We start from the raw sequence: 25,993 nt of genomic DNA, 5'->3' as shown, positions 1-25,993 counted from the left end.
TCAGGAGGCTCTGGCTAAAAGGGTGATCCTTAGCTGTCATGTACCTGGCCCTGTGGTGATTTAGGGCAGGGAGATAGTGTCTCGGACTGCAAGAACCTGATAAAAGGAGGTGGGTGCGGTATGGACTTGGGTTGGTAGCTTTGCATATCAAGGGTGTGCTCACTGGTGAGGGTTTACTGTCTCTAGGAACTGGCCAACCCCAGGAGGGACAGTCCATCCCCGGTGGCAAGGCCCCAAGATGCCAAAGCTATATAAAATATAGAATGTAAAAATCATGATTAATACAAGGGTCATTGCAGATATAATTGAGTAGGATGAGATCGTTAGGGTGGGCCCTAATCCAGTATGACTGGTCTCCTTAGAACAAAGAGGAGGTTTGAACACAGATGGACGCAGAAAAAGACACCAGATGAAGGTGAAGGTTGAGCTCAGTGATGCCTCTACCAGCCAAGGAACGCCAAAAATTGCGAACAAACCACCAGATGCTAGGAGAGGGGAAGCAGCCTCTGTCACAGCGCTCAGCAGGAAGCAGCCCTGCCCACACCTCGGTCTCAGACCTCTAGACTTCAGAACTATGAGACAATACATTTCTGTTGTAAAGCCCCCAGTCTGTGGTGCTGTGTTACGGCAGCCCTGGGACTATACTGCAGGGGATAACGATAAACACCCTCCTTGCCAGAGGCAGGGGGATGGATTCGGTAGCCTCCAAAATGGCATCCAGCCCTTGGATTTTATGACGTCAAGAACCAGTTGCTTCACTTCCTTTGCATGTGGGAAAATAAGGTTCTAAAGGAATGAATCGGGCGCTTGTTTATGTGGTTGCGGGCTGTCCCTGCTTCCTGCCCTGAGCAGGCTTCTCCCATTGGCTCCATTTATTGCGTGTCTACTGTGTTCCAGGCACTGAGCTAAGCACTCTAGGGCGGCTCCACCCAGTAGGAATAGGATTCAAAGCACGTCTAGAATTTTAAATTTGCTAGTAGCCACATTTAAGTAAATCAAACGAGTAGGTGAAATGAATTTCAGTATTTTATTTAATCCAGCGCTTCCAAAATGCTATTCTTTCAACTTATCAATAGAAAACTCATTCATGAGATATTTTTCCATTCTTTGTTTCGTACAAAGTCTTCAAAATCTGGGTGTGTTTTATACTCACAGCACATCTAAGTCCAGAATGGCCATGATCAAGTTCTCAACATGTGGCTGGTGGCTACTGTAGTGGACAGTGTAGCTCTATGGGTATCTTCCAAAGAGGTCAGTGCCAGGCGCACCCCATTTTACAGGTGAGAACTCCAAGGCACAGACAGGTTAATGTAACTTGGCCAAGGTCACCAGCCAAGAAGTGATAGAGGGAGGGATGAGCCAGGGTCTTTGTCACCAACCATTGTAGGGCTTCTTAAATATCATGACAGAACCAGGTCCTTTATCCGCAAGCCCACCCTCTCAGGTCCACAGCTCCTGCTTTAGGTGCAGAACGAAACTTAGTGAGTCTTGCCAACTCAGAACCTTGACTTGGAGGAAATCAAAGCTGACGAACATATTAGTGGAAACCAGAGTAGACTAAACACCTGTTGAAAGCAAGTTCAGCTCCTACTTTCTGCTCTTCTGAGAGCTTTATCTGGAACAATGACCCCTCCCTGCTTGCCAGAAAGATATCAAGTCACGTCCTTCCTCTGCTCAGAACTCTTCAGTAACTCCCATGTCACTGAGATTAGAAGCCAAGGTTCTTCCAGGGGCTTCTAAGCAGCCCCCACCCCCATGATCTGACCTCCTCCTTTCTTTCTGGCCTAATTTCCTACGACTCCCCTTTCATTCACTCTGATCCAGGTACCCAGACCCCTTATTGTTCCCCCAACACACCAGGCATATTTCAACCCCAGGCCTTTGCACTTGCTGCTCCCTCCACCTGGAGCACCCTTTCCTGATGTCGACATGACTTTCTCCCTCATTCCTGTTAGCCGCTTGCTCAAATACCATTTTCTCACCAAGCCTTTCCTCCCAGCCCCACTGAATCCTGCGACCCGCCGCTTCCAGCTCTCCTTCCCTCCGCACTTTGCTTCTCTTTCTCCATAACACCTGTCACCATCTGCTGCATAATACCTATTACTGATTTACTCGTGGTCTGTCTGGTTCCCCTCACTAAATTGTAGTCACAAATGATTTTTTCACTGTTTTTACCCCAGAGCTGGCCTATATTAGTTGCTCAATATGTATTTGTTGACTGAATGAATGACTCAGTGATGGATGCTAACACAAGGCAAAGGGGAGAAGAGCAGAGAGGAGGTGGCCTCCAGAACCACTCCCCTTGCTTAGAGAAAACAGTTTGGTAAACTAACTCTCAGCAAAGTGGTAGTGACTTGAGGGCTAACCAGGAATAAATACAGTAAAGGCAGAAGGAGGGGACCGCTGCTCACTGTGGAGGCACAGTCTGTGTAGAATTTCAGATGCGGGGAGGCCTGGAGGGAAGGCCGGAGCCCCCAGGCCTCACCAAACTGCAGCCTGTAAGCAGTTACCTGGGCTTCCTGTCTGTTGGAAATTGCCAGAGACTCTTTGTATTTGGAGAATAAGACCATATTGACATAGGAAAATGGATGCTTAACTAAGGACAGACGTGGAAGGACATAGCCCCTGTCTCCTGATGTCTGAGGAGCTGTCACTGAATGTGAGCAACTTGTTTTGGCCTCTGAAGACGGACCCATGGTTACGAACTACAAGGACACTGATTGTGACACTCTATGAGGAGGGACGGCCAGCTGTTGGGCTCCGCAAATGGCCCCGAATTATTCTGATCTCTGTTTCCATCCTTACACCTCCTCTCTGACTCTGACCTTCCTCCCTCTTATAAGGACCCTTGTGACTACATTGGAGCCACCTGGACAGTCCATACCCTGAACTTAATCATATCTTCAAAGGTAACATTTTCTCAGATTCCGGGAATTAGGACGTGGTCATTTGGGGGGCATTTTTCTGTCACCACGGGGAAGTAACTTCACTTCCCCAGGCCAGTTTCTCCACCTGTGAAAGGAGAGGTTCAGATAACGATGCATCCTCTCCACCTGCACACGTTGTTTCTAACGACCCCCCCCCAAACGCCGTACCCTGAAGTCACTTCCCAACAGCCCACAACTCTGGCCCCAGTGACAGCAGTTGCCACAGAGGCAGGACCCGCTGAAAACTGCAGGGTGAAGGTGTCCGCCACCGGGATCCTGGGGCTCCCCCTGGTCCCCGCTGCCAGAGGAAGCGTAAATCTAAAAAAAAAAAAAAACCAGCCTGGTTCCTGACTTCCCAGAAAAATCAGAATTTCTGTGTTGGTAAATTGTTTCGGAGCCATCCGGGGCATAGAGAGAGCTTTATGGGTTGAGAGGGAAGTACCAGCACTCGTGGGAAGATGTCCTGGAGTGGTCGTCACGAGCAGCACAGATGGGGCAGCCACCAGGTCACTCCAGAGAGAGGAAGGTAAGTGAAGTCCAACCCATGACCCATATGTGAGTGAGCCTGACCAAGACTGAGGACACCGTGGTGTCATGGCGAGAGGATGGGCTGTGATGACAGCCAGGCCTGACCTTAAGTCCAGACCCTCCCAGACGACTTGTATGACTTCAGGTGAGTCACACGGCTTCTTAGAGCCCTGGTCTCTGCATCTAAAACCTACCCCACATTTGCACCCGTGTTCGTAGCAGCACTATTCACAATAGCCAGAAGGTGAGAGCAACACAAGTGTCCATCGATGGATGAATGATAAACAAAATGTGGTCCATGCATACAACAGAATATTATTTAGCCTGAAAAGGAGGGAAATTCTGACACACACTACAACATGGATGAACCTGAGAACGTGATGCTAAGTGAAAGGGGCCAGTCATAAAAGGACAAATACTGTATGATCCCACTTATCTGAGGCACCTTGGAAGAGGCAAATTTCATAGACACAGAACTGTGGTTGCCAGCGTCTGGGAGGATGGAAGAATGGAGGGTTAGTGTTTAATGGGAACAGGGATTTAATTCTGCAGAATGAAAAGAGCTCTAGAGATGGACGGTGGTGATAGTGGCACAACAATGTGAATGTACTTTATGCCACAGAACTGCACGCTGAAAAATGGTTAAGATGGCAAATTCTACCACAAAATTTAAATTAGAAAAATGGGGCTACAAAAAAAATACTCCAAAGCAGGCATCCCAGCCTCGGCATCATGGGCAGTATGGGCTGGCTAATTCTTCGCCTTGGGGGTCACCCTGGCACTGTTGGGTGGTTAGTAACATCCCTTCTTCTACCCAGTAGATGCCAGTAGCACCCCACCTAGTGTGAGAACCAAAGATATCTCCAGACATCGTCAAATGCCCACTGAGGGGCAAAATCACCCCCAGATGAGAACCACTCTTCAAAAGGGCTGTGGAGAAAGAGGATTAAATGACACGGTAATGGGGAAGTACTTCTCATAGTTCCTGGCAAACGATGAGTTTCAATAAATATGACTTCCCCATAGAACGTCACCTCCACAGTGAAATCTGAGGGGGCCCGCTTAACACACACACCCCTCCTCACCCCCAGGACCGCTTCTTCCAGCTGGCCAGTGAGTCCACTGACAGAGATTAACTTGGGACACTGGGTGCTCAGCAGGGCAGGTCTAAGGAGGGAGGCCCAGTGGGTGACTCTGAGCAGTATAGAGCATCAATCACCATGAGTAGTGGGAGGTAGCAGGCTCACGAGGCCAGTCTTAGACTTCCTCATGCTGGCCTTGCCGGAAGGTTCTAACCAGTTCATCAGTTGTAATAACTAGACACAGGTTGGTATCCTCAGCCCAGGGCCCAACTTGTAACAAATGTCTGTGATGGATGATGGAGGTGGCAGCCCTGGTGGTGATGGTGGTAGAAATACTGGAGGTGGGCATCAGGGTGGAGATGGCGGACATGGGGAGGTAGAGAAGATGGACATGGGGAGGTGGACATCAGGGTGGAGATGGCGGATGTGGGGAGGTGGGCATCAGGGTGGACGTGGTGGACATGGGTGAGGTAGAGAAGGTGGACATGGGGAGGTGGTCCTCAGGGTGGAGGTGGAGGACATGGGGGAGTGGGCATCATTTTGGAAATGGTGGACTTGGCCAAGGTGGGCATCACGGCAGAGATGGTGGATATAGCAATGGTGGTGGTCAAGTTGATGGCAGTGGTGGTGATAGTGGAAATGCTTGCCAGCTTCCCAGAGAATAAAAGTGTAAGCTGTCAGGATCATCTCTGCTCATTTCTTACCGGGCGAGGACAGTCTGGGCAAACCGCATTGTGAGTCAGTCAGTTTTCCATGCTTGTGTGTGTGACTAATGTCAGTGTCCTGAGGTTCGGGGTGGGAGTCAGGCTGGAGTGGAGGACAGCAGACACAAGTCTCAACCCTGGTGCAGGATCCACTCTTCCGTGCTGCCCCTTCTACAGGACATGCTCTGCGGAGCCAGAACCAAGCAGGAGCGCTTGACCCAAAACTGCAGCTGCGTCTTCCTCTAGTAGAAATCAGCTGATTACTTAATCAGATGAAGTGTCTGCCGGCTGATACGGTGAGAAGTGGGAATTTTCCCCTATGTGGTGATACTTAATGAAGGTGGTGGTAGGGAGCAAAGGTCAGCACTGTGAAACATGAGAGCTGGTGTTCCCTGGCATCGTGCTCCCCAGAAGCATGAGCAAGCCCTGCCTGCCCTCTGCGATGCCCCCTCGTGCAGTCTTCCCGTGTAACACGCAGTGGCTGCAGCAGGGGCCACAGCACATGCAACTCCAGGTGCTTGTAGTGAGCTAAGAACCTGATGCCTCAAAAGAGTGCTAAACGGGGAGTCAGGAGACCTGGGTTCTGTCCAGACTCCATGTGACCTTAGACAAGCTGCCCAGCTTCTCTGGGCCTCTCATCTGTAAAGTAAAGGAGAGACGTTGGGGAGGGGCACCTTCAAGTCTAACTCTGTATGACGCTGTGACGTCAGGAGGCTGAAAGTCCGGCTGTGTATGTAAAAGAACCAAAGCTGCTGCTTTTTCCTGGTCCTTTGGGTTTGGGTTCTGGAAGGCTGGCAGGGAGGGCCTGGCTGGGTGTTTCACCAGCCCAGGCCGAGCCCTCTTACTCCAACGAGCAGAAGAGGAGAGTGGAAGAGGCAGTGGAGAACTCTGGCCAAGGCCAATGGGACCGACAGCAGTGGTCCTGGACAATGTCCTTCCTCCCGGGTGTGGGACAGGGAACCCCCTTCCCTGGGAGCTGTAGCGCCAGCGGTGAGCTGGGTGGAGGGGATCAGCCTGACTCTCTCGCCAGTGTTTCTTCTCATCAGGGCCTTCTCGTACCTTGGTAAGCCTTGCGAAGGTCTTAGCACAGGTCTTGGGCAGGCACTTTACAGAAAAACGACTCCAAGTGGGTGGTGAGCACACCATACAATGGTCAGCTCTCCTGGTAATCAGAGAAATGCAAATTCAATCACCAGTGTGCACTTTTATGGCTTATCAGGTTGGCAAAGATGAAAAAGTGACAAAATCCATTGTGGGCGTGAGTTCGGGGACTCTCACACAACCTCCAACTTGGCAGAATGTGTCTTGGGGAAATAATTTAAAACGTGTACGTGCTACTCATAGCAGCTTTGCTTCTAGTAAGAAAAAAACTGGAAACATTCGGTGATTGGGCAAGTAAATCATGGCTCATCTGCACAATAAAGTACGCTGTAGCCATTACAAATGATGTTTGATAATTATATTGGTGGAATGAAAGATGTTCCCAGAACGGTTATCCACCAGAGTGGCGGAGTGTATTTCTACTCCGGGGAGTACGTGCACCCACAGAAGAAAAAACTCTAGCAAGGTGTAAGCCAGTGTGTTAAACATGTATTTGTGAGTTCTTTTATCCCGCTTCTTTTTGATTACTTCTATTGTTTCAGTGTATACAGAGGCTTTGCATAATAAGTGGAATTAGGAAAGCAAAAATATATTTTTAATGACAAAAAGCACTTAGTGGCAGTTCCCGAGAGGCCAGATGAGGGGAAAGGCCTGGCTGCAGGCCTGTTTGCTGGCATGGGCGAGAGATAAATCTTACTCTGCCTTCTGCTGTGTCACCATCTATTTCGGGAGAGTGGCAGCAATTCACGCTCTCCAGCTCAGGTGTCAGCTGCTGGGGAGATGTCATCAGTCAAGGGCAGAGGACCAGGAAGGGCGGCAGCGGGCAGGGAGCCAAGCCACCCTGCACGAGGAATGGCCCATCTCTTCGGAGTGTGCCTGGTGGAAAGAAGGAGGTGCTTCTGAAGCAAAGGAGCAGTGAACCACATTCCGCCTGGACCCAAACGAGCCAGAGCCCACTTTGTTTTAGTGCAAGGTCAGTCTGTGTTGAAGGAAGACCCCTAACAAGACAGAAGGTAGGAACTCAGCTTCCCATCAGTCGTGCCTGTTCCCTGAGTTGTCTCCCTAGGAGGGGAGATGGGTTGCACAGAATCAATTGCACTTCCTTCAGAGCCTGGAACCGCCAAACACGTGGTTTTGTGGGACAGCAGGGCAGAGTGAGATGATTTGTGACTGTGGAACAGGGGCTGACCTGACTCTGTTTTCATATAATCCATTGGTTATTGGGCCTCTTGACTGTAAACAACAGAAGCCAACTCTGGTTGATGTAAGCAAGAAAAGGACTCATTGCAGGTACGTCAGGTAATTCACAGAACTGAAGAGAAAGCTGGGGAAGCAGGCTCAGAAAAGAATGAGGCAGCCCTGGGAGTCTGGAAAGGAAAAACCAGTTGAGGAGTTCTCCAGGGCGGGGCTGCTGGATTGAACGGGCTCTGGCCATATTTTTTGGTCAGTCCACTCAAGTTTCAGTGTATTGGGACAGAGAGACTCTGGTGAGGGGCCATGCATTTGAAGAAAGTCTCACTAAGACGTACCCATGGGGTGAGAGGTGATTGCCCAAAATGAAATCTGGGAGCGGACTCCAAATGAGGAGAGATGGAGGTGAGAAGCTGAAGGATGACAAATGACTGTCACACATAAGACACCTGGACTGGGTTGAATTGCATCCTTCAAAGGGATATGTCCAAGCCCTAATGCCTGGAACCTATGAAGGTGACCTTATTTGGAAAAAGAGTCTGTCCATATAACTGAGTTAAGGATCTCGAGGTGAGATCATCCTGGATTTAGGATGGGCCCTAAATCCAATGACAGGTGTGCTTGTAAGAGAAAGAGAGATGTGAAAGAGATACAGAGCAGAAAGCCACATGACGACAGAGGCAGAGATCCGAGTGATGCTCCCACAAGCCAAGGGATGCCACGAGCCACCAGGAGCTGGAAGAGGCCAGGAAGGATTCTCCCCTCGAGCCCTCAGAGGGAGCCTGGCCCTCGGGCACTTTAATTTTGGACTTCCGGCCTCAGCAACTACGAGAGAACGAATTTGTCTCAAGCCACCTGGTTTGTGATAATTTGTTACCGCAGTCCTAGGAAATACGACAACACCCAGACCCTTTAGAATGACCTCTCCCCGCGGAGTACTCTGGGCTTGGGCCACCACTGGAGGTGATGTGGGTTCCAAACTGGGTTTACAAGTTTCCTGTGCAGGTTTGGCTTAAGTCTGTGACTCACTGGGTCTCAGTATCCCCACAATAACTCGTGCAAGCATTTTTAAGACAATAGGGGAGGGTAATGGCTAACAGCATAGGCTCTGGAGTCAGACCGCCTGACTCCAAATCCTGGCTCCATCATTTCTCAGCTGGAGAACCGGAAGCAGGTAACAGAAGTAGCATTCAGCTTCTTTGTCTGCTGACCGGGGTCACTATAGTACTAGCCACAGAGCTTGTTTTATGGATTAGAGGAGTGTAGACAGTGCAATGCTTAGAAGACTACCCAGCATGTGGTAAGGCTGCAGGGGGTTGTAGCTGATTTGCCCTCACTGTTTGCAGAGCTCTTTGTTCTGCTCCATCTGTGTCCAAAGAGCAGTGAATGTTTCCACCTCCCAAGAGGGAAAAGCATGGGAGAAATACATACAGCTTCTTCTTCGTCCTAGTGAGCTGCAAGGTATATGGCGATGGATTTAGCATAAAGGACTTCTGTCCTGCAAGGGAGGGACCTGTGCTTGTCCAGCACCATCAGCCATTAGGTGAGATGAACTGTCTGTTTGGGGAGGTGGTCTAGGAACCCCTCTGTGGCCATGCAACTAAGCCACGCTCTCCAATCCTGTCTTTATTCATACATCATTCAAAAATACTTTTGAAAGTTCTAGGTACTGGGAATACAGCAGGGAACAAAACCAAAAGCCCGACCTCCCAGAGCTGACAATTGAGTGGAGAGGGGCAGGGAAGCAGGAAATAAACAGATAGATACACATATACCATGTCAGGTGGTCCCATAGAGAAAAATAAAGCCAGGTACAGGGGATGGGGAGTGATCGTGGGGCTGGGGAGAGCATCTCTGATAAAGTGACATCTGAACAGAGACCTTAAGGAAGTGGAGTGAGCCAGGCAGAGGGAACAGGTACAAAGGCCCTGAGGTAGGCCTGTGCATGGGGTGTCTGAGGAATGGCAAGCAAGGTGGAGTGAGGGGTTTGCAGGAACAGTGGTAGGGATCGTGGATTTCACTTTGGGAAATAGGAGGAGCCTTAGTGGCGGTGGTGGTAGGAGGTGTTGAGCAGGAGAATGATGGGATATAAGTTTTTCTGTAAAAGTCTCATTCTGGCTGCTGCAGGGAGAATTGGGGCAGCCAGTAGGGTAGACACAGGAAGACAGCATAGGCTCCTGCAGTTTTATCAGTAACAAAACTGACGTTCTCACCTATTTCCCCTGAGTCCTGTGTCTCTCAATCATTCAGTTCTAAACTCAGGGCGGGAACTGAGTTATCTATTGAACCCACCAGCTATTACTAGTATTATTTCAGAAATCATATGTAGTAAATAGGAAGAGGTCTCCGCATCTCGGATGCACTTCACTGAAGAAGACAGAGAAATCACAAAAGTTGATAGCTCCCAGCATTTTTGCCAGTAAAGAACCTATTGTATTAATGTTTCCAGACCCTGAGTTTGAAAGATTTTGTCTACCAAATTGCATGTTCGAGTAAATAGCCCCTGAGGCCTTCTCACAGACAAGTGACTGATTGGCCTTTTGACAACTAGTCCTTGCTTACAGAACCCCAGCCCACCTGCAGGACCCCGGCTGGGAACCATGCACGAGGATCCTTCTCACCCAGATATTTCTGAGTTGTTTTAGATTTTCCCAGTTTTCCTGATGTTCGTGTGCTGTGTGCCAGGCCCTGAGCTGGCAGCTGTGTCTGCAGACGTGAGAGACACAGGCCGCCCCGTGGAGGAGTTGACTTTTGTGGAGGAGGTGTGGGGGGCCAGGAAGGGAGGGGTCTGATTCAGGGGAAGGGGGAGCACAGGAAACATTCAGGGCAGGCTTCCCAGAGGAGGTGTTTACTGGGTTGAGTTTTGAACAGGAGTTGGCAAACTTTCTATTAAGGGCTGGGTAGTAAATATTTTAGGCCTCGTGAGCCATAGAATCTCTTGCAACTACTCAAACTTACCATTGTAGCTCGAAAGCAGCCTTAGCTAATGTGTAAACCAGGGGGTCTGGCTGTGTTCCAGTAAGACTTTATTTACAAATACATGTGGGAGAGGGAAGGAAGGGCGATTTGGGCCTGGAGCTGTAGTTTGCAGGTGTACCTCTGGTCTTGAAGAATAAGGAAGTGGTCCCCGGGCTCTTGTTCCAGGTGGGATAGAGAGTACGGAATATGACGATGCTTCCCAAATGTGGCCTTTTATCAGTGGTCATTTTTTTCCAGGCAAAATGAGAGCAATGAGGGCACTGTGGTGAGTGTTTTTTAAGGCCAGTGTATTAACTGATTTGCTGTTATCCTGCCTTTCTTAACTTTAATGGTGTACCAATGTTCTCTCTTTTATAAAATGATGATGGCGTGAGTGTGTTTAATGTCCTGAGAAGAATTATCAGCTGCAGCCCTGTGTCAGTCTCCTCTATTTGTTATTTTAATTAATTAATTTATTTATTTATTTATTTATTTATTATTTTTTGCGGTACGTGGGCCTCTCACTGTTGTGGCCTCTCCCGCTGCGGAGCCCAGGCTCCGGACGCGCAGGCTCAGCGGCCATGGCTCACGGGCCCAGCCGCTCCGCGGCATGTGGGATCTTCCCGGACCCAGGCACGAACCTGTGTCTCCTGCATCGGCAGGTGGACTCTCAACCACTGCGCCACCAGGGAAGCCCTATTTCTTATTTTTAAAAATTTTTGTACCATTATGTAAAAGTCAAAAGCCGGAGGATCATAGCTGTAGACTCTAGGCTTCCGAGAGATCTTAGTCACAGGCGGGTGGTCTTACCCTAAACTTATGCCCATGCCTTGCAGTCCCTGGCTGCCTCTGGGATGCAGGACAGGCAGAAACACTGCCCCAGGGGGTTACAAACTCACATGCCTGCACAGGGGCCAGCAGGTGACATGAATGAGTGAGCAGGCTCGCAGCATGTGTCCTGTCGCATTAGGGCAGCCTGACAGTTGTCTCCATGTGACAACATTGCCTTATCTGCTGATTTGAATGTTTTTTTAGATTCTTAAGATAAAAGACCACTATTGTTGCTTGGACAAAAAAAAAAAAAATCTTTTGCAATCTGAGCCTGACTCAGCGTTGCCATCCTTTAATCTCTTAATCCAGATTCTCAGATCCTGGCCATGACGCTCCATCGACTCCACACGCAGCCACTGTGGCAGCCATTTGGGAAGATATTGTATTTGGGGGTCGCTATTCTAGCCCAGGAGGGCGCCTCTAATGTCATTCTCACCCACACTTCCAGATTCCATCCGGGCCTCTTGCCTGCAATGCCTTTCTCATTCCTCCCCAGGAATCCCCTGAACTCAAAGGTATGTGTTCATTCCATAAATACGGATGAGTATTACCAGACCTTCCACACACCCTGGCTCTTCATTCTCTGAATTTGTAAAGCCCAAAGTCGAGTCTCAATCATATATTGTCTTCCTTCCCCATTGCTTGATGTACTTTAGTTTGGGCTCCTCTGTCAGATTATAAACTTCCTGAGGCTGAGGATGTCACTTTCTTCAGCGTTACAGACAACATAGAGTGACGGGAAAAACACAGGCTTTGGAGTAAAACAAAGTGAGAGGATAGTTTGAATTTGGGCTTCCCTATTTAACAGTACGTGAATTGCCAAAGATTTCTAAGACCCGCTTCCTCAGCTATGAATTGAGGATAATGCCACTCACCTCCCAGTTGGAGGTCAACTGTAAATGACGTGTGTTAAGGGGTGTGCACTGCATCAGAACATAACAGGTGCTCAATAAATGCTACCCACCCCCTGCACACACATTCTTCCCAGTTTGGGGCGTGGATGAAGGCGCAGGAAGTAATAGGTGAATGATACTGGATTGGGAGATATGCCTAGTCTTCCTTTTCAGAAATCTGCCCAGTGTGCCTCTGGGTCCCCCCGCAAGGGTTTCTCAGCCCTGTTTTCTACCCAGGTTTGACTTACCTGGGACCAACCTTTTGCAACATGGCTGCTAATCCTTGATGAAATGCCCCATGCAGGCTGTTTAGGAGACTATGGCCTTCATTTAAAAAGAAGGAGCAGGCCAATAAACACATGAAAGGATGCTGGATATCACTAGTCAGTAGAGAAATGCAAATCAAAACCACCAGGAAAATGAATACTACTTCACTTCCATTAGGATGGCCATTTTTTAAAATGTAAAATAACACGTGTGGGCAAGGATATAGAGAAATTGGAACCCTTGTGCACTGTTTTTGTTTTTTTTAAATATTTATTTATTTTTATTTGGTTGTGCCGGGTCTTAGTTGTGGCAGGCGGGCTCCCTAGTTGCAGCTCCAGGGCTCCTTAGTTGCGGCTCACCAGCTCCTTAGTTGCAGCACGTGGGCTCCTTAGTTGCAGCAGGTGGGCTCCTTAGTTGTGGCTCCAGAGCTCCTTAGTAGATGCTCACCAGCTCCTTAGTTGCAGCACATGGGCTCCTTAGTTGCGGCAGGTGGGCTCCTTAACTGCGGCTCATGGGCTCCTTAGATGCAGCTCGCCAGCTCCTTAGTTGCGGCACACAGGCTCCTTAGTTGTGACATACAAACTCTTAGTTGCGGCATCTAGTTCCCTGACCAGGGATCGAACCCGGGCCCCCTGCATTGGGAGTGCAGAGTCTCATCCACTGCACTATCAAGGAAGGCCCCTCTTGTGCACTGTTTATGGGAGTATAAACTGTGTAGCCATAGCGGAAATCACTATGGTCGTTCATCAAAAAATTAAATGTAGAATTACAATCTGATCCCTCAATTCCACTTCTCAGTTATGTACCTAAAAGAATTGAAAGCAGAGACTTCAACAAGTCTATTGTATGCCAAGGTTTATAGCAGCATTATTTACAATAGCCAAAAGGTGGAGACAACCCAAGTGCCCATCAGTAATGAATGGATAAACAAAATGTGGTGTCACCATACAATGGAATATTATTCAGCCTTAAAAAAGAAGGAACTTCTGGGGCTTCCCTGGTGGCGCAGTGGTTGAGAGTCCGCCTGCCGATGCAGGGGACACAGGTTCGTGCCCCGGTTCGGGAAGATCCCACATGCTGTGGAGCGGCTGGGCCCGTGAGCCATGGCTGCTGAGCCTGCACGTCTGGAGCCTGCACGTCTGGAGCCTGCGCTCTGCAACGGGAGAGGCCACAACAGTGAGAGGCCCGCGTATCGCAAAAAAAAAAAAAAGAAGGAATTTCTGATACATGCTGCAACATGGCTGGACCTCGCAGACATTATGCTAGGTGAAATAAGCCAGTCACAAAATGACAAATATTGTATGATTCCACTTATATGATTAGGCAGTTCATGGAGACAGAAAGTAGGGAGTGGTTGCCAGGGGCTGGGAATGAGGCAAGGGGAGTTACGGTTTAATGGGTACAGAGTTTGGGGGATGACAAAGTTTTGGAAATAAATAGTGGTGATGGTCATACATCATGGTATATGTACTTAATGCCAATGAATTTATACACTTAAAAATAGTTAAAATGATAACCATTATGTTATGCATATTTTACCAAAATTTTAAAATTGCAAAGAATAAGGCAGAGAAGGAAAGGAAAGGGAGGAGGAGGAGGGAGGAGATGGAGGAAGAGCAGAGAAGGAGGCTCCACTGGCTCTGTAGTCAGGATGACTCTGGACATGCAGATCTTTCTGGCATTAAGGATCCTTAACGAGTTCCACCTCCCTATCTCAGATGTCTTGAGCAAGTAGAGGAAAGGAGAGTTTCGTTTAAATTTCTGCCTCATCCTAATGTAATTAGAGAAGCATCTCTCCTGCTGCTGCTGCAAGTGTAGAGAGCACTGTGATGGCTGAGTTTATGTGTCAGCTTGACTGGGTCGTGGGTCCCCTGATATTTGGTCAGACATTATTCTGGGTGTGTCTGTGAGGGTGTTTGGGGATGAAATTAACACTTGAATCAGTAGACTGAGTAAAGCAGATGACCCTTCCTAATGTGGGTGGACCTCATCCAATCAGTTAAAGGCCTGATTACAGCAAAAAGGCTGACCCTCCTTCGAGTAGGGGGGAACCCCTCCTGCATGACTGCCTAGGGCTGGGACATCAGTTCCTTCTTGCCTTCGGATAGAACGGTAACACTGGCCCTCCCTGGGTCCTGAGCCAGTGGGCATTCGTACTGTAACTATACCACCAGCTTTCCTGGGTCTCCAGCTTCCCGACTGCAGATCTTGGGGCTTGTCAGCTCCATAGTTCCATGAGCCAATTCCTTATAATAAGTATCTCCGTGTATACTCATCCTATTGGTTCTGTTTCTTTGGAGAACCCTGACTAACAAAGCCACCCTCATCAGATACCAGGAGTCAGGCCTGCTCACAATTTGAAACCTTGAAAATCTGTATGATACTAACAGTGGCTTTTTCAAGCTTGAATGGTGGCCAGGCACCCTGGTAAGAGCTTTTCAGATATCCCCTCATTACATCTCAGAGCATCATCACAAGGCACTGCTTGGGGAGACAGGACCTGGGCCAGGATCATAGGATATCAGGAGGTAGAGCCAGGGCCCCCCTGGAGGTCTGTTCGAACACTCACAGGATGGTTTCCCTCCACATCTGCACTTCACAGTACCCACAGAGCACTTCTCCTGACCAGGGAGAGGCTATGCCAGCACCTTGACCTTTCCAGGTCAGGGCCTGGGGACCAGGAGGGTTGCTGGAGAGTTCCAGAACATCTCTTTAAAAGACGATTGCAACAAAAAGAATGAAATACCTAGGAATAAACGTACCTAAGGAGACAAAAACCTGTATGCAGAAAATTATAAGACACTGATGAAAGAAATTAAAGATGACACAAACAGATGGAGAGATATACCATGTTCTTGGATTGGAAGAATCAACATTGTGAAAATGACTATACTACCCAAAGCAATCTACAGATTCAATGCAATCCCTATCAAACTACCACTGGCATTTTTCACAGAACTAGAACAAAAAATTGCACAATTTGTATGGAAACACAAAAGACCCCAAATAGCCAAAGAAATCTTGAGAAAGAAAAACGGAGCTGGAGGAATCAAGCTCCTGGACTTCAGAATATACTACAAAGCTACAGAAATCCAGAGAGTATGGTACTGGCACAAAAACAGAAATATAGATCAATGGAATAGGATAGAAAGCTCAGAGGTAAACCCATGTGCATATGGTCACCTTATTTTGATAAAGGACACAAGAATATACAATGGAGAAAAGACATCCTCTTCAATAAGTGGTGCTGGGAAAACTGGACAGCTACATGTAAAAGAATGAACTTAGAATGCTCCCTAACACCATACACAAAAATAAACTCCAAATGGATTAAAGACCTAAATATAAGGCCAGACACTATAAAACTCTTAGAGGAAAACATAGGCAGAACACTCTATGACATAAATCACACCAAGATCCTTTTTGACCCACCTCCTAAAGAAATGGAAATAAAAACAAAAATAAACAAATGGGACCTAATGAAACTTAAAAGCTTTTGCACAGCAAAGGAAACCATAAACAAGATGAAAAGACAACCCTCAGAATGGGAGAAAATATTTGCAAATGAAGCAACTGACAAAGGATTAATCTCCAAAACTTATAAGCAGCTCATGCAGCTCAATATCAAAAAAACAAACAACGCAATCCAAAAATGGGCAGAAGACCTAAATAGGCATTTCTCCAAAGAAGATATACAGATTGCCTACAAACACATGAAAGGTTGCTCAACATCCCTAATCATTAGAGAAATGCAAGTCAAAACTACAGTGAGGTATCACCTCACACCCGTCAGAGTGGCCATCATGAAAAAATCTACAAACAATAAATGCTGGAGAGGGTGTGGAGAAAAGGGAACCCCTTGCACTGTTGGTGGGAATGTAAACTGATACAGCCACTATGGAGAACAGTATGGAGGTTCCTTAAAACACTTGAAATAGAACTACCATACGACCCAGCAATCCCACTACTGGGCATATACCCTGAAAAAGCCATAATTCAAAAAGAGTCATGCACGATGTTCATTGCAGCTCTATTTACAATAGCCTGGACATGGAAGCAACCTAAGTGTCCATCGACAGATGAATGGATAAAGAAGATGTGGCACATATATACAGTGGAATATTACTCAGCCATAAAAAGAAACGAAATTGAGTTATTTGTAGTGAGGTGGATGGACCTAGAGTCTGTCATACAGAGTGAAGTAAGTCAGAAAGAGAAAAACAAATACCATATGCTGACATATATATATGGAATCTAAAAAAAAAAAATGGTCGTGAAGAACCTAGGAACAGGACAGGAATAAAGACATAGACCTACTAGAGAATGGACTTGAGGGCCTGCAAGAGGGAAGGGTAAGCTCGGACAAAGTGAGAGAGTGGCATGGACATACATATACTACCAAATGTAAAATAGACAGATATTGGGAAGTGGCCACATAGCACAGGGCGATCAGCTCAGAGCTTTGTGACCACCTAGAGGGGTGGGATAGGGAGGGTGTGAGGGAGACTCAAGGGGGAGGAGATATGGGAACATATGTATATGTATAGCTGATTCACTTTGTTATAAAGCAGAAACTAACACACCATTGTAAAGCAATTATACTCCAATAAAGATGTTAAAAAAAAAAAAGAAAGAAAGGAATGCTCTACACCATAAAAAAAAAAAAAAAAAGCCGCTGCCTGGAGGAGGGAACTTGTTCTGAGGCCCTGGGTGGGGCTGGTTCAGCCTTAGGTCTCCTTGACAGGGAAAATGGGTGGGAGTGCATAGTGGCTGGTGTCAGTCTAGGCTCTGTCTGTTTCCTGGCAGTGTGGCCTTGGGCAAGTCACTTGACTTCCCTGTGTCTCAGTTTGAACATCTGTAAAGTGGGGATGACTAGAGGCTCCTCTTTGGGTTGGCCTGAGGATTCAGTGAGCTAATGTGTATAAAGCCCTAAGAGCAGGGCCTGGCACACATGAAGTGCCCCATAAATACTGGTTCTTGTTTACTATTCTTAACTCAGACAGCTGAGGAGGTGGGCTCAGAAAAGGAGGGAGGGGCTTCCCTGGTGGTGCAGTGGTTGAGAGTCCGCCTGCCGATGCAGGGGACACGGGTTCGTGCCCTGGTCTGGGAAGATCCCACATGCCGCGGAGCGGCTGGGCCCGTGAGCCATGGCCGCTGAGCCTGTGTGTCTGGAGCCTGTGCTCTGCAACGGGAGAGGCCACAACAGTGAGAGGCCCGCGTACCTCAAAAAAAAAAAGAAAAAAAAAAAGAAAAGAAAAGGAGGGAGAACATTCCAAATCAAGTAGGGACATCACATGGACTCCCCTCCTCCCCTCCACAGCTCATGACCAGCCATCCTCCCTCTGTCCCTCCGGGCCTCCCCCCAGAGACCCCTACCCCGCACTCTCCTCACAACTTCTCTCCGGCTTTCACTGGACCTCTTGTGCGACTTCTCACTCTCTCTCCTAAAATATCACTATTTATGCTTGTGTCCTGCTGCCCCTATTAGACCTAAGTTCCTTGAGGCCAGGACTGCGTCTTCCTCTTTTTCTCTCCTCCCTCTTTCCCTCCCTCCCTCCCTCCCCACCCCTTCCTGCCTTCTTTCTTTTGTCCTTTCTTTCTCTCTCTCCTTTCTTTTCTTTTCTTTTTTGGTATCTAACATTAAGCTTTACCCATTTTGTTTAATTCATGAATTAAAAATCCATTTAACAACTAAATGTCTGCCTAGTAGCCAAGAGCAGCCCTGCCTTAGAAGCTTACCTACTTAGCTGAGCATTTCAGTCTAAAACAGCGGTTCTCAACCAGGGAATTCTGTCTCCTTCCCCGACCTCCTCCTGGGGACATGTGGCACTGTCTGGAGACATTATTGATTGTCACACTGGGTGGGGATGCTACTGGCATCTCGTGGGTAGAGGACAGGGATAATGATAAACATCCTGCAGTATATAGGACAGCCTCCTACCTCAAAGAATTATCCAGGCCCGAATGTTGGTAGCGCGGAGGTTGAGAAACCCTGGTCTAGAGTAGCTCCGGCAGGAGAGAAGAGGGGACCCCAAAGTCAGATTACTCCAACTCCTGAGTTCTGCAGTTGGCCTTGACTGTGTTCTTACAGCAGCCGGCAGTGGTGCCCTGCCCCCCTCTGCTGGGTCCTGCTGACTCTCTTTTCTCTGCCCTTTGTGAGCTACGGAAACCCATTAAGTCAGTGTATCTTGTGATGGCTCCATTGAGCGTGGGTCCAGAGCCTCCCACTCCTGGTGGGCTTGTGTGTGGGGTTTTTCAAGCAAGCCTGCTTCCTCTAGCCACAGAGAAATGTGATATGACAGTTTGTAAAAGTGTCGCTTTGTAAAAATGCCAGGCGTAATCTCAAGGCACAAAGAACACCGTAGAAATCAGAAGCGACTTGAGGAGTCGTGGCCAGCAAAGGTTGGATTCAAATGGCAGGCTCTGTGGGCTTGTGTTGTTTTGTTGGGGTGGTGTTTGCCAGTTAATACAGCTCATTGAAAAAATGACTTCTAGACCTTTTCTCTCTTTAATAATGACCTGTTATGGGTTTGAAAATGGCAAATATTATCTTCGTTTTAGAAACTGAGCTTCACGTAGTCCAATGGTGTCCATCAGTGTCCATCTTTTTTATTTTTGTAACATCTTTGGCTGGCAGGGAGGGGTGGGGTGGATGTTAAGAAGGGGCAGGTCAATTGATTTTCCTGCTTTTCCATTGAAAAAAATAATGTCTGCAAGGGAACCCCACAATAACTCTTCATAAAGCTCTCCTGTTCTGTTCAAATGCATTTAAAATGCTCAGAAGTAAACAAAAGCTTGGCTTAAGAAAAGAAATTGTCAAAAACGTAGTCAAGTGTAAACTGGAGAAACCTGCAGAGCTTTGGTCCAGCTAATTCCTTGGATATCTAAGGTAGGCATCCATTCAGGGAGAGGAGGGAACATGAGTATGGTTGCTGAGCAACAGTTCCCATGGGGAGAAGAGCATCAGTGGGTTGGCTATAGACTGCATAAAAGATGGGTCAGGACAGATGGAAGGAGGAAGCTCGGTCATTCTTCCTCTACCTTCTGTTTCTGAGCTAGAAGGGAAGATACACAATAAAGACCCAAAGGGTGGTGGCAGGATTGCTGTGCAATTAGCAGGGCTGCTCTTTGCAGAACAGAAACCAGCTAATTAGTGAGGTGTGAGGAATCATTCTGACTTTCAGATTATGCTAGATATGGGTTGAAGGCAGCTTTCTGAAACCAGGAAGCACTGAAAAAGATAATTGAAGGTTTCCTGAGAACTGCAAGGATGCCAAAGATACACAGAAATTGCAGGCAGGTGAGCTTAACGTCAAAACGGTGTCTTCACATCCCTGTGAAGCTGTGTTGCTGAAGGCAAGGTGTGTAAATTCTCTGTGCTTCAGTTTTCTCATTCATAAAATGGGTGAATAATAGTTGTTGTGAGAATAAAGAGTTAATATGCATATAGAACTTAGAACAGTGTTTGCATGTAGTAAGTGCAATATGAATATTAGGTACTATTACTTTATTTTTCTCTCCTCTTCCAGATCAAAGACAGGTCTGACCTTTTTATGCATTTTAATATCATGCATTTTCTTATATTCGAAGTTCGTGAAATTATGACAGTAACTTGACTTTGTATGTAGTTCATATTGTATATCCATCAGGATGTGCAGATTATGCTTGATAACGAACAGTCTTTAAAGCTTAATGCTAACACAAGTCTGTATCTTTTGTTCTTGTCCAGTGAGGATTGTTTTTAGTCTACTAGGGTTGCCATAACAAAATACCACAGATCAGGTGGCTTAAACAACAGAAATTTATTTTATCACAGTTCCAGAGGCTAGAAGTCCAAGATCAAGGTGTGTGCAGGCTTGGTTTCTGCTGAGGCCTGTTTTCCTGGCTTGCAGATGGCCACCTTCTCGCTGTTTCTTCACATGGCCTTTCCTCTATGCACACACACAGAGAAAGAGAGAGCTCTCTGTTATCTCTTCCTCTTCTTATAAAGACACCAATCCTATTGATCAGGGCCCCACCCTTATGACCCCATTTAACTTTAATTATCTCCCTAGAGACCCTATGTCCAAATATAGTCACATTGGAGGTTAGGGCTTCAACATATGAATTTGGGGTGGGGGGAGATACAATCCAGTCCATAACAGGATTGGGGGTGGAGGTGGGCCTTTCTTCATAGTATTTGTTTGAAGACCCCGGTTCTCAGGGGCTTCATCTCAGCACATGCCCATCTCTCCCGCCCCAGCTCATGCTGAATGAACTCACTCTGATGCCCCAGCTGCATGGTTCCCCGAACTCCAAGTTCTTTGCCAGCTTCCTTCTTCTCTACCTGGACTGTTCTTCCATAACTGCTTCCATCTCATCCTTTAGACCTTAGTTGACACCCTATCTACAGATGGTCCTTTGTCCCAGGCAAGTCTCAGCTTTGGGCTCCTACGAGTAAGTAGAAGGGGTAAAATTCACCGGCCTGCAGTCCTTGTAGCTGCCCTCCCATTTCACTTGATGGTAGATGGGGTACCCCGAGGGGAACCGCTAACTGATAGAGGAGCAGTCATACAGCGGTATCTCTAAAATGCCATGAATCCATTACACTAAGAACATGTCCCTCACCCCCAGGTGACCGACAACTGCTGTCACCACCACTCCTCTTGGTGGCAGCCATGAGAAGACAATGTTGGCTTCCTATGTCCCTGGCCCCTCTCTTCCTGGCTTTCCTCTCCAGCCCCACACCTGCTTTCTGTTCCTTTTGGAGGCACAGTGGCTGCAGGCCAGGTCTCTGGAGGCAATGGTTTGAGTTAGAGTCCAAGCTAGGCCACTTACTAGCTGTGCCACTTTGGACAAGTTACTTTACCTCTCTGAGCCTGTTTCCTCATCTGTAAAATGGGGATGATGGCAGGACCTATCTCACAGAGTTGTGAGGATTAAACTATTTATTATGTGTGAAGTGCTTAGAACAGTGCCTGGCCCATGGTAAGCTCTAGATTGCATTTATTGCTGTTGCTATGAAGCCCTGTCTCAGCACATACCCAGATGTAACATTTTTTTTGACCTGTGGATTTGAAACTTCTTTTTAAATTAGCCAGACACTTTTCACATGAGATCTTAAAGGGAACCCCAATATATAAAACAGAGTTTACAAGGGCTCTTCTGGTTGTAGCGGGGTGGGTGTCCCAGGAACTCTCTCTCAAACCCCTCAGTCTCTCTCACCAACTAGAAGATAATGTTTTCACGTGTGCCTCGTGGACCAGCGGCATCAGAATCACCTGGATTTTAAAAATGCAGAGGCTGGGGTCCCAGTGCAGCCTGCTGAATTGGATTCTCCAGGGGGCGGAGCCTGGGAATCTGGATTTCGGTATAGTCTTCAGGTGATTCTGAAGCACAGAGGAGCTCATGCAAGCATCGTAACTACATATTTATTTTCCCCACTCCTGCCAAGGGAAAACCCTTCTAGGGTAGTGAGTGGAGTTTCTACAGCGCTACACTGATCCTCTGTTCAGTTTCTCCTGGGTGGCAGTGGAAAGGAGGCTGGCATTCTTCTTGGGAAGCTGCCTTACACACTAGAGGGTACTGCCATTGGTTGGCACCGCCCCTCCGCATCCCACAGCCTTGCCCTGCCCTCTGCCCCGAGGGCGCTGGGTATTACCAGATCTGGATTACGGTTTACAGAGCTTCTAAACCCTAAAAAGATTATGCTCCCTTCCATCACCACCTTGAGTGATTCAAAATCAAGAGTGCCACACCTTAAAGAAAGGGAGACCAGCACATTCTGGTTTCTTCCATGTGATTCCCCTGAGGCTTTCTGAAAACGTTTAAATTGCATTCAAGTCAACTTTTTCCCCCTTTTGTGTTTGGGGGCACGCGCCTGCTTTGCACCTGGTAAGCACTCACCTTGCTAACTTGTAGGCAATCCTGGGCTGCAGCCTAAACCTCTCTCTCGTTCTGCCTGCCTTTCTCACAGGCCTTGACGAAATCCAATGCTCCCTGCCCATGGAGAACAGGAGGATATTCCTGCAAGAGCTGTCGGAGGCCAGCTTCAGCGAGTGCAAGTTCAGCCTCTCGCTCACAGACCTGTTCATCATCATCTTCTCTGGCGTGGCTGTGTCCATCGCCGCCATCATCTCCAGCTTTTTTCTGGCCACCGTGGTGCAGTGCTTCCAGAGGTGCGCCCCCAACAAAGACACTGAGGACGAAGATGAGGATGAGGACGACTGAACCACCTGCACCCCCTCCTCGCTCTCCAGACCCCCAGCAGGTGGCGCTCCTCCGAGGGAAATGCTGAAAACGGAGAAGAATTGACCATCAGTGACCAGAGCAGCGCCTGCTCTGAGCCTTGCCCCCTGGGCGCACCCGCTGAGACCGCTGATCTCAGAGTTTAGAATCCGCAGAGCGAAGGAGCCCAGGAAGGATTCCCCGAGGAGAGCCTGCCTCTCGGCTTGAGGTGCGTGTGGGCAGAAGATGACCGAGTCAGGTTTCAGAGGTGACAGCTGAAAACAGCACAGGGGATGTGAAGACTGGCAGCTCTCACCTGCAAAGGTGACTTTGCGCCGTCCATTTCTCTGACCTGGACCGCAGAACCAGGCAGCTTCTCCTTCCTCCTGAGAGGCAGCAGCCTAGACAGTGGGGATTGGAGTTCAGGTCCGTCTCCACGGGAGTGGGACTTCTGCCCCTTCTGGAATGGGCTTCGGCCGCCTTAGGGTGTTACGCAGAGAACAGCCCCACATGTGGCTAAAGTGGCACCGAGGAAAAAGCTAAGACCTGGCCAAAGGGTGTCTGTTGTTATATTTTGGTGAGCAGGTCAGAAAAACATTTGTTGACAGAACTCAAACCCCGATCCTTATCCTAAGAGGTAGCAACTGGTAAAGGAAGAACAGTCGTTTCTGCACAATTGTGATGGCCTCTGCTGAGAGTCACTCTTCCCTCTGAAGCACAGCAGTTGTTTCCATCTTGCCCCACCACCTCCTTCAGCCTCGAGTCCCACCTCAACTGAATAACGCCTGTTCATTCTCTGTGCTGGCACCGTTCCAGACTTGTCATCTCCAGAACTTGTGATAAACTTTCCTGGAGGCCAGGATTCCAAAAAGCAGGTTATATCGGACCAATAAAATGTTAAAAAAAGAAAACAACAAAAAAACCTGGGACTTGGCTTCTGTAGAACCTCCATCAGTGGCCTTAGGGTGTGTGTGACATTCTTTGGAGCATAGGCTGTGACAGGCAGTGTTTTCCAGGATGTGGACTGCAGCACTTTGGTTCGGAGACAGTATGAAACAATGCCATGCACCCAGCAGGTTGATGCAAGATGATGGGTATCGGCAGCGTCGGACCTTGCTGGGGGCTGACACTTAGACGAGGGGCTGGTGAGAAGCTCCTGGGATATTTGGGGAAGCATCTTTCCATTGTTTCCCATAATATATTCCTTATGTTTCTTCCTCATTGCTCTCTTGCATCTCTGCCTCCACAAAGAATTACTGAGTGCTTGCTAAGTGCCCTGGTCCAGGAATTGTGGGTACACCTTCCAGAAGGAAGGTGGGGCCCCAGCTCGCTTGGGCCTCAATAATCTTATGGGTAGAATATAAAACAAACAAGTAAACAAAACTATAATTGTAGGTAGTGATAAGCGCCATGAAGGAAAGAAATGAGACCTTGTGACAGAGAGTAAGTGGGAGGAACCGGTCAAGAGTGGATGGATGGGTGTATTAGGCAGGGCTCTCTAGAGAAACAGGATCAATTGGAGCTCTGCGTATCCATCTATGTGCATTACAAGGAATTGGCTCGGGCAGTTATGGGAACTGAGAAGTCCCACAGTCTGCAGCCAGCCAGCTGGAGACCCAAGGAATGCTGGTGGTGCAGTTCTGGTCTGAGTCCAAAGGCCTGATAGCCAGGAGAGGCAATGGTTAAGTTCTAGTTTGAGGGCAGGAGAAAACTTAGGTCAAGTAGTCAGGCAGAGGGAGAGGAAGGGGAGAGAGAGAGAGAGAGAGAGAGAGAGAGAGAGAGAGAGAGAGAGAGAGAGAGGGAGAGGGAGAGAGGGAGGGAGGGAGGGAGGGAGGGAGGGAGGGAGAGGGAGGGAGGGAGGGAGGGAGGGAGGGAGGGAGGGAGGGAGGGAGAGAGAGAGAGAGAGAGAAATTCCTCCTTTCTCCGCCTTTTTGTTCTATTCAGGTCCTGATGGATTCGGTGCTGCCCACCCACTTTGGGGAGGGGCATCCGCTTTACTCAGTCTACAGATTCAAATCCTAATCTCATCCAGAAACACCCTCACAGACACACCCAGAAAGAATGTTTAACCAAATAACTGGCACCCTATGACCCAGTCAAATTGATGCATAACATCAGCTGTCACTCGGGGGCCTCTAATTGGGTCGTTTTGAGCTGAATCCTGCCTCCTTCTCCCACCTCCTTGCTTCCCTCTCCCCTTCTCTCCTTTCCTCCTCTTCCACTCTCTGTCTCTACTCTTCTTTCTCCTCTTCACCCTCAAGGAGACTCCCGGTCACCTTTCTAGCCCCCAGCATTGCTGGCTCCAGTGGAGGAGACCCCTGGCTCAGAGGAGCTGTCTTCTCAGAGTCGCTGGGCAAATGGAGAAGTGGGCCAGCATCTTCCCAGATTCCATGGCAACCTCCGTGGGCCCCACCCTCAGTGCAGGTAACGCTTCCATTGAGGAAACAATATAGACAAACAAAATGGTCATCACGAACCGTTAGGTGCTGCTCGAATTCCTGTCGAAAGGTTCCAGCCATCATTTGTACCTTATTGTGAATGAAGGTTCCTGGAGACAGTTTTCAGTCAGGAGAGAGAACTGCACTGATGGGCCATCATAGGGGAGATAGAAAAGACCATGGAGTAGGGGGCCGAGTGCTCAGAGGACACGAAACAATCTAACACCAGCACCTCCCCAGCCTGGCCACAGACTCAGCTGAGACTTGTGCGGGGTTGGAATTACGGTCTGTCATCACAGTCTCCAATCGCCATTCCTGGGAGCATCCTACCAGGGACACAACTAAAGGCCCTGGATCCAACTGGGCCCCCACCGAAGGCACACTGTGTTTTTCCCAGAATCCTAGGGAGGTGATACCCCAAGTTGTGGAAACTGCACTAGACCCTTGTTATGATAGGTTCTGATAGATGAATTCCCTCTTAATAAGTCTATTTTAATCCTTCAGTCCACTTCAAGTGGTTCATTGTGGTCAGCAGGCTCAGCTCTTTGCTCGGAAGACACACCCTGCAGAGTGTAGGGGCCGGTGGTCATTTACTGAATGGATGAGTGAGCAAGGGAGGGGCCCCAAGGCTTGCTGGGTGCCAATGAACCATCATTTCTGCGGACTGCAACCTAGAGTTTTGAAAAGAACATGATTTGGGGGAAGAAGAAGAGTTTTCAAGTATTGGCAGTTGAAACAGTCATCTCCTCGATGTAAAGTTCCCGTGAAACACTGGGGACATGGGGACATTAGGGACATCTGTGGTCAAATCCAAGGAAATATACTGACCAGGAGCCACAGCTCAACTGGGGAAACGCCTTTGAGAAG

The 25,993-nt window shown here is 48.2% G+C and overlaps 1 protein-coding gene across 1 annotated transcript in view; it reads left to right on the top strand.

Annotated features, from left to right (window-relative positions):
* LRRC38 (leucine rich repeat containing 38) overlaps positions 1–23,852 on the top strand; it is a 37,139-nt gene extending 13,287 nt beyond the window's left edge. Inside the window, exon 3 of the mRNA XM_060012318.1 lies at positions 22,438–23,852. Within this exon, the coding sequence (XP_059868301.1) occupies positions 22,438–22,691 (254 nt within the window). The 3' untranslated portion in view covers positions 22,692–23,852. The remainder of the gene's footprint in view (positions 1–22,437) is intronic.
* Positions 23,853–25,993: the final 2,141 nt, after the last annotated feature.

Source organism: Delphinus delphis, chromosome 1 (assembly GCF_949987515.2).
Source record: "Delphinus delphis chromosome 1, mDelDel1.2, whole genome shotgun sequence".
Lineage (NCBI taxonomy): Eukaryota > Metazoa > Chordata > Mammalia > Artiodactyla > Delphinidae > Delphinus > Delphinus delphis.
Note: the sequence above shows the minus strand (reverse complement) of the source record. Positions and strands in the feature narration are given on the sequence as shown.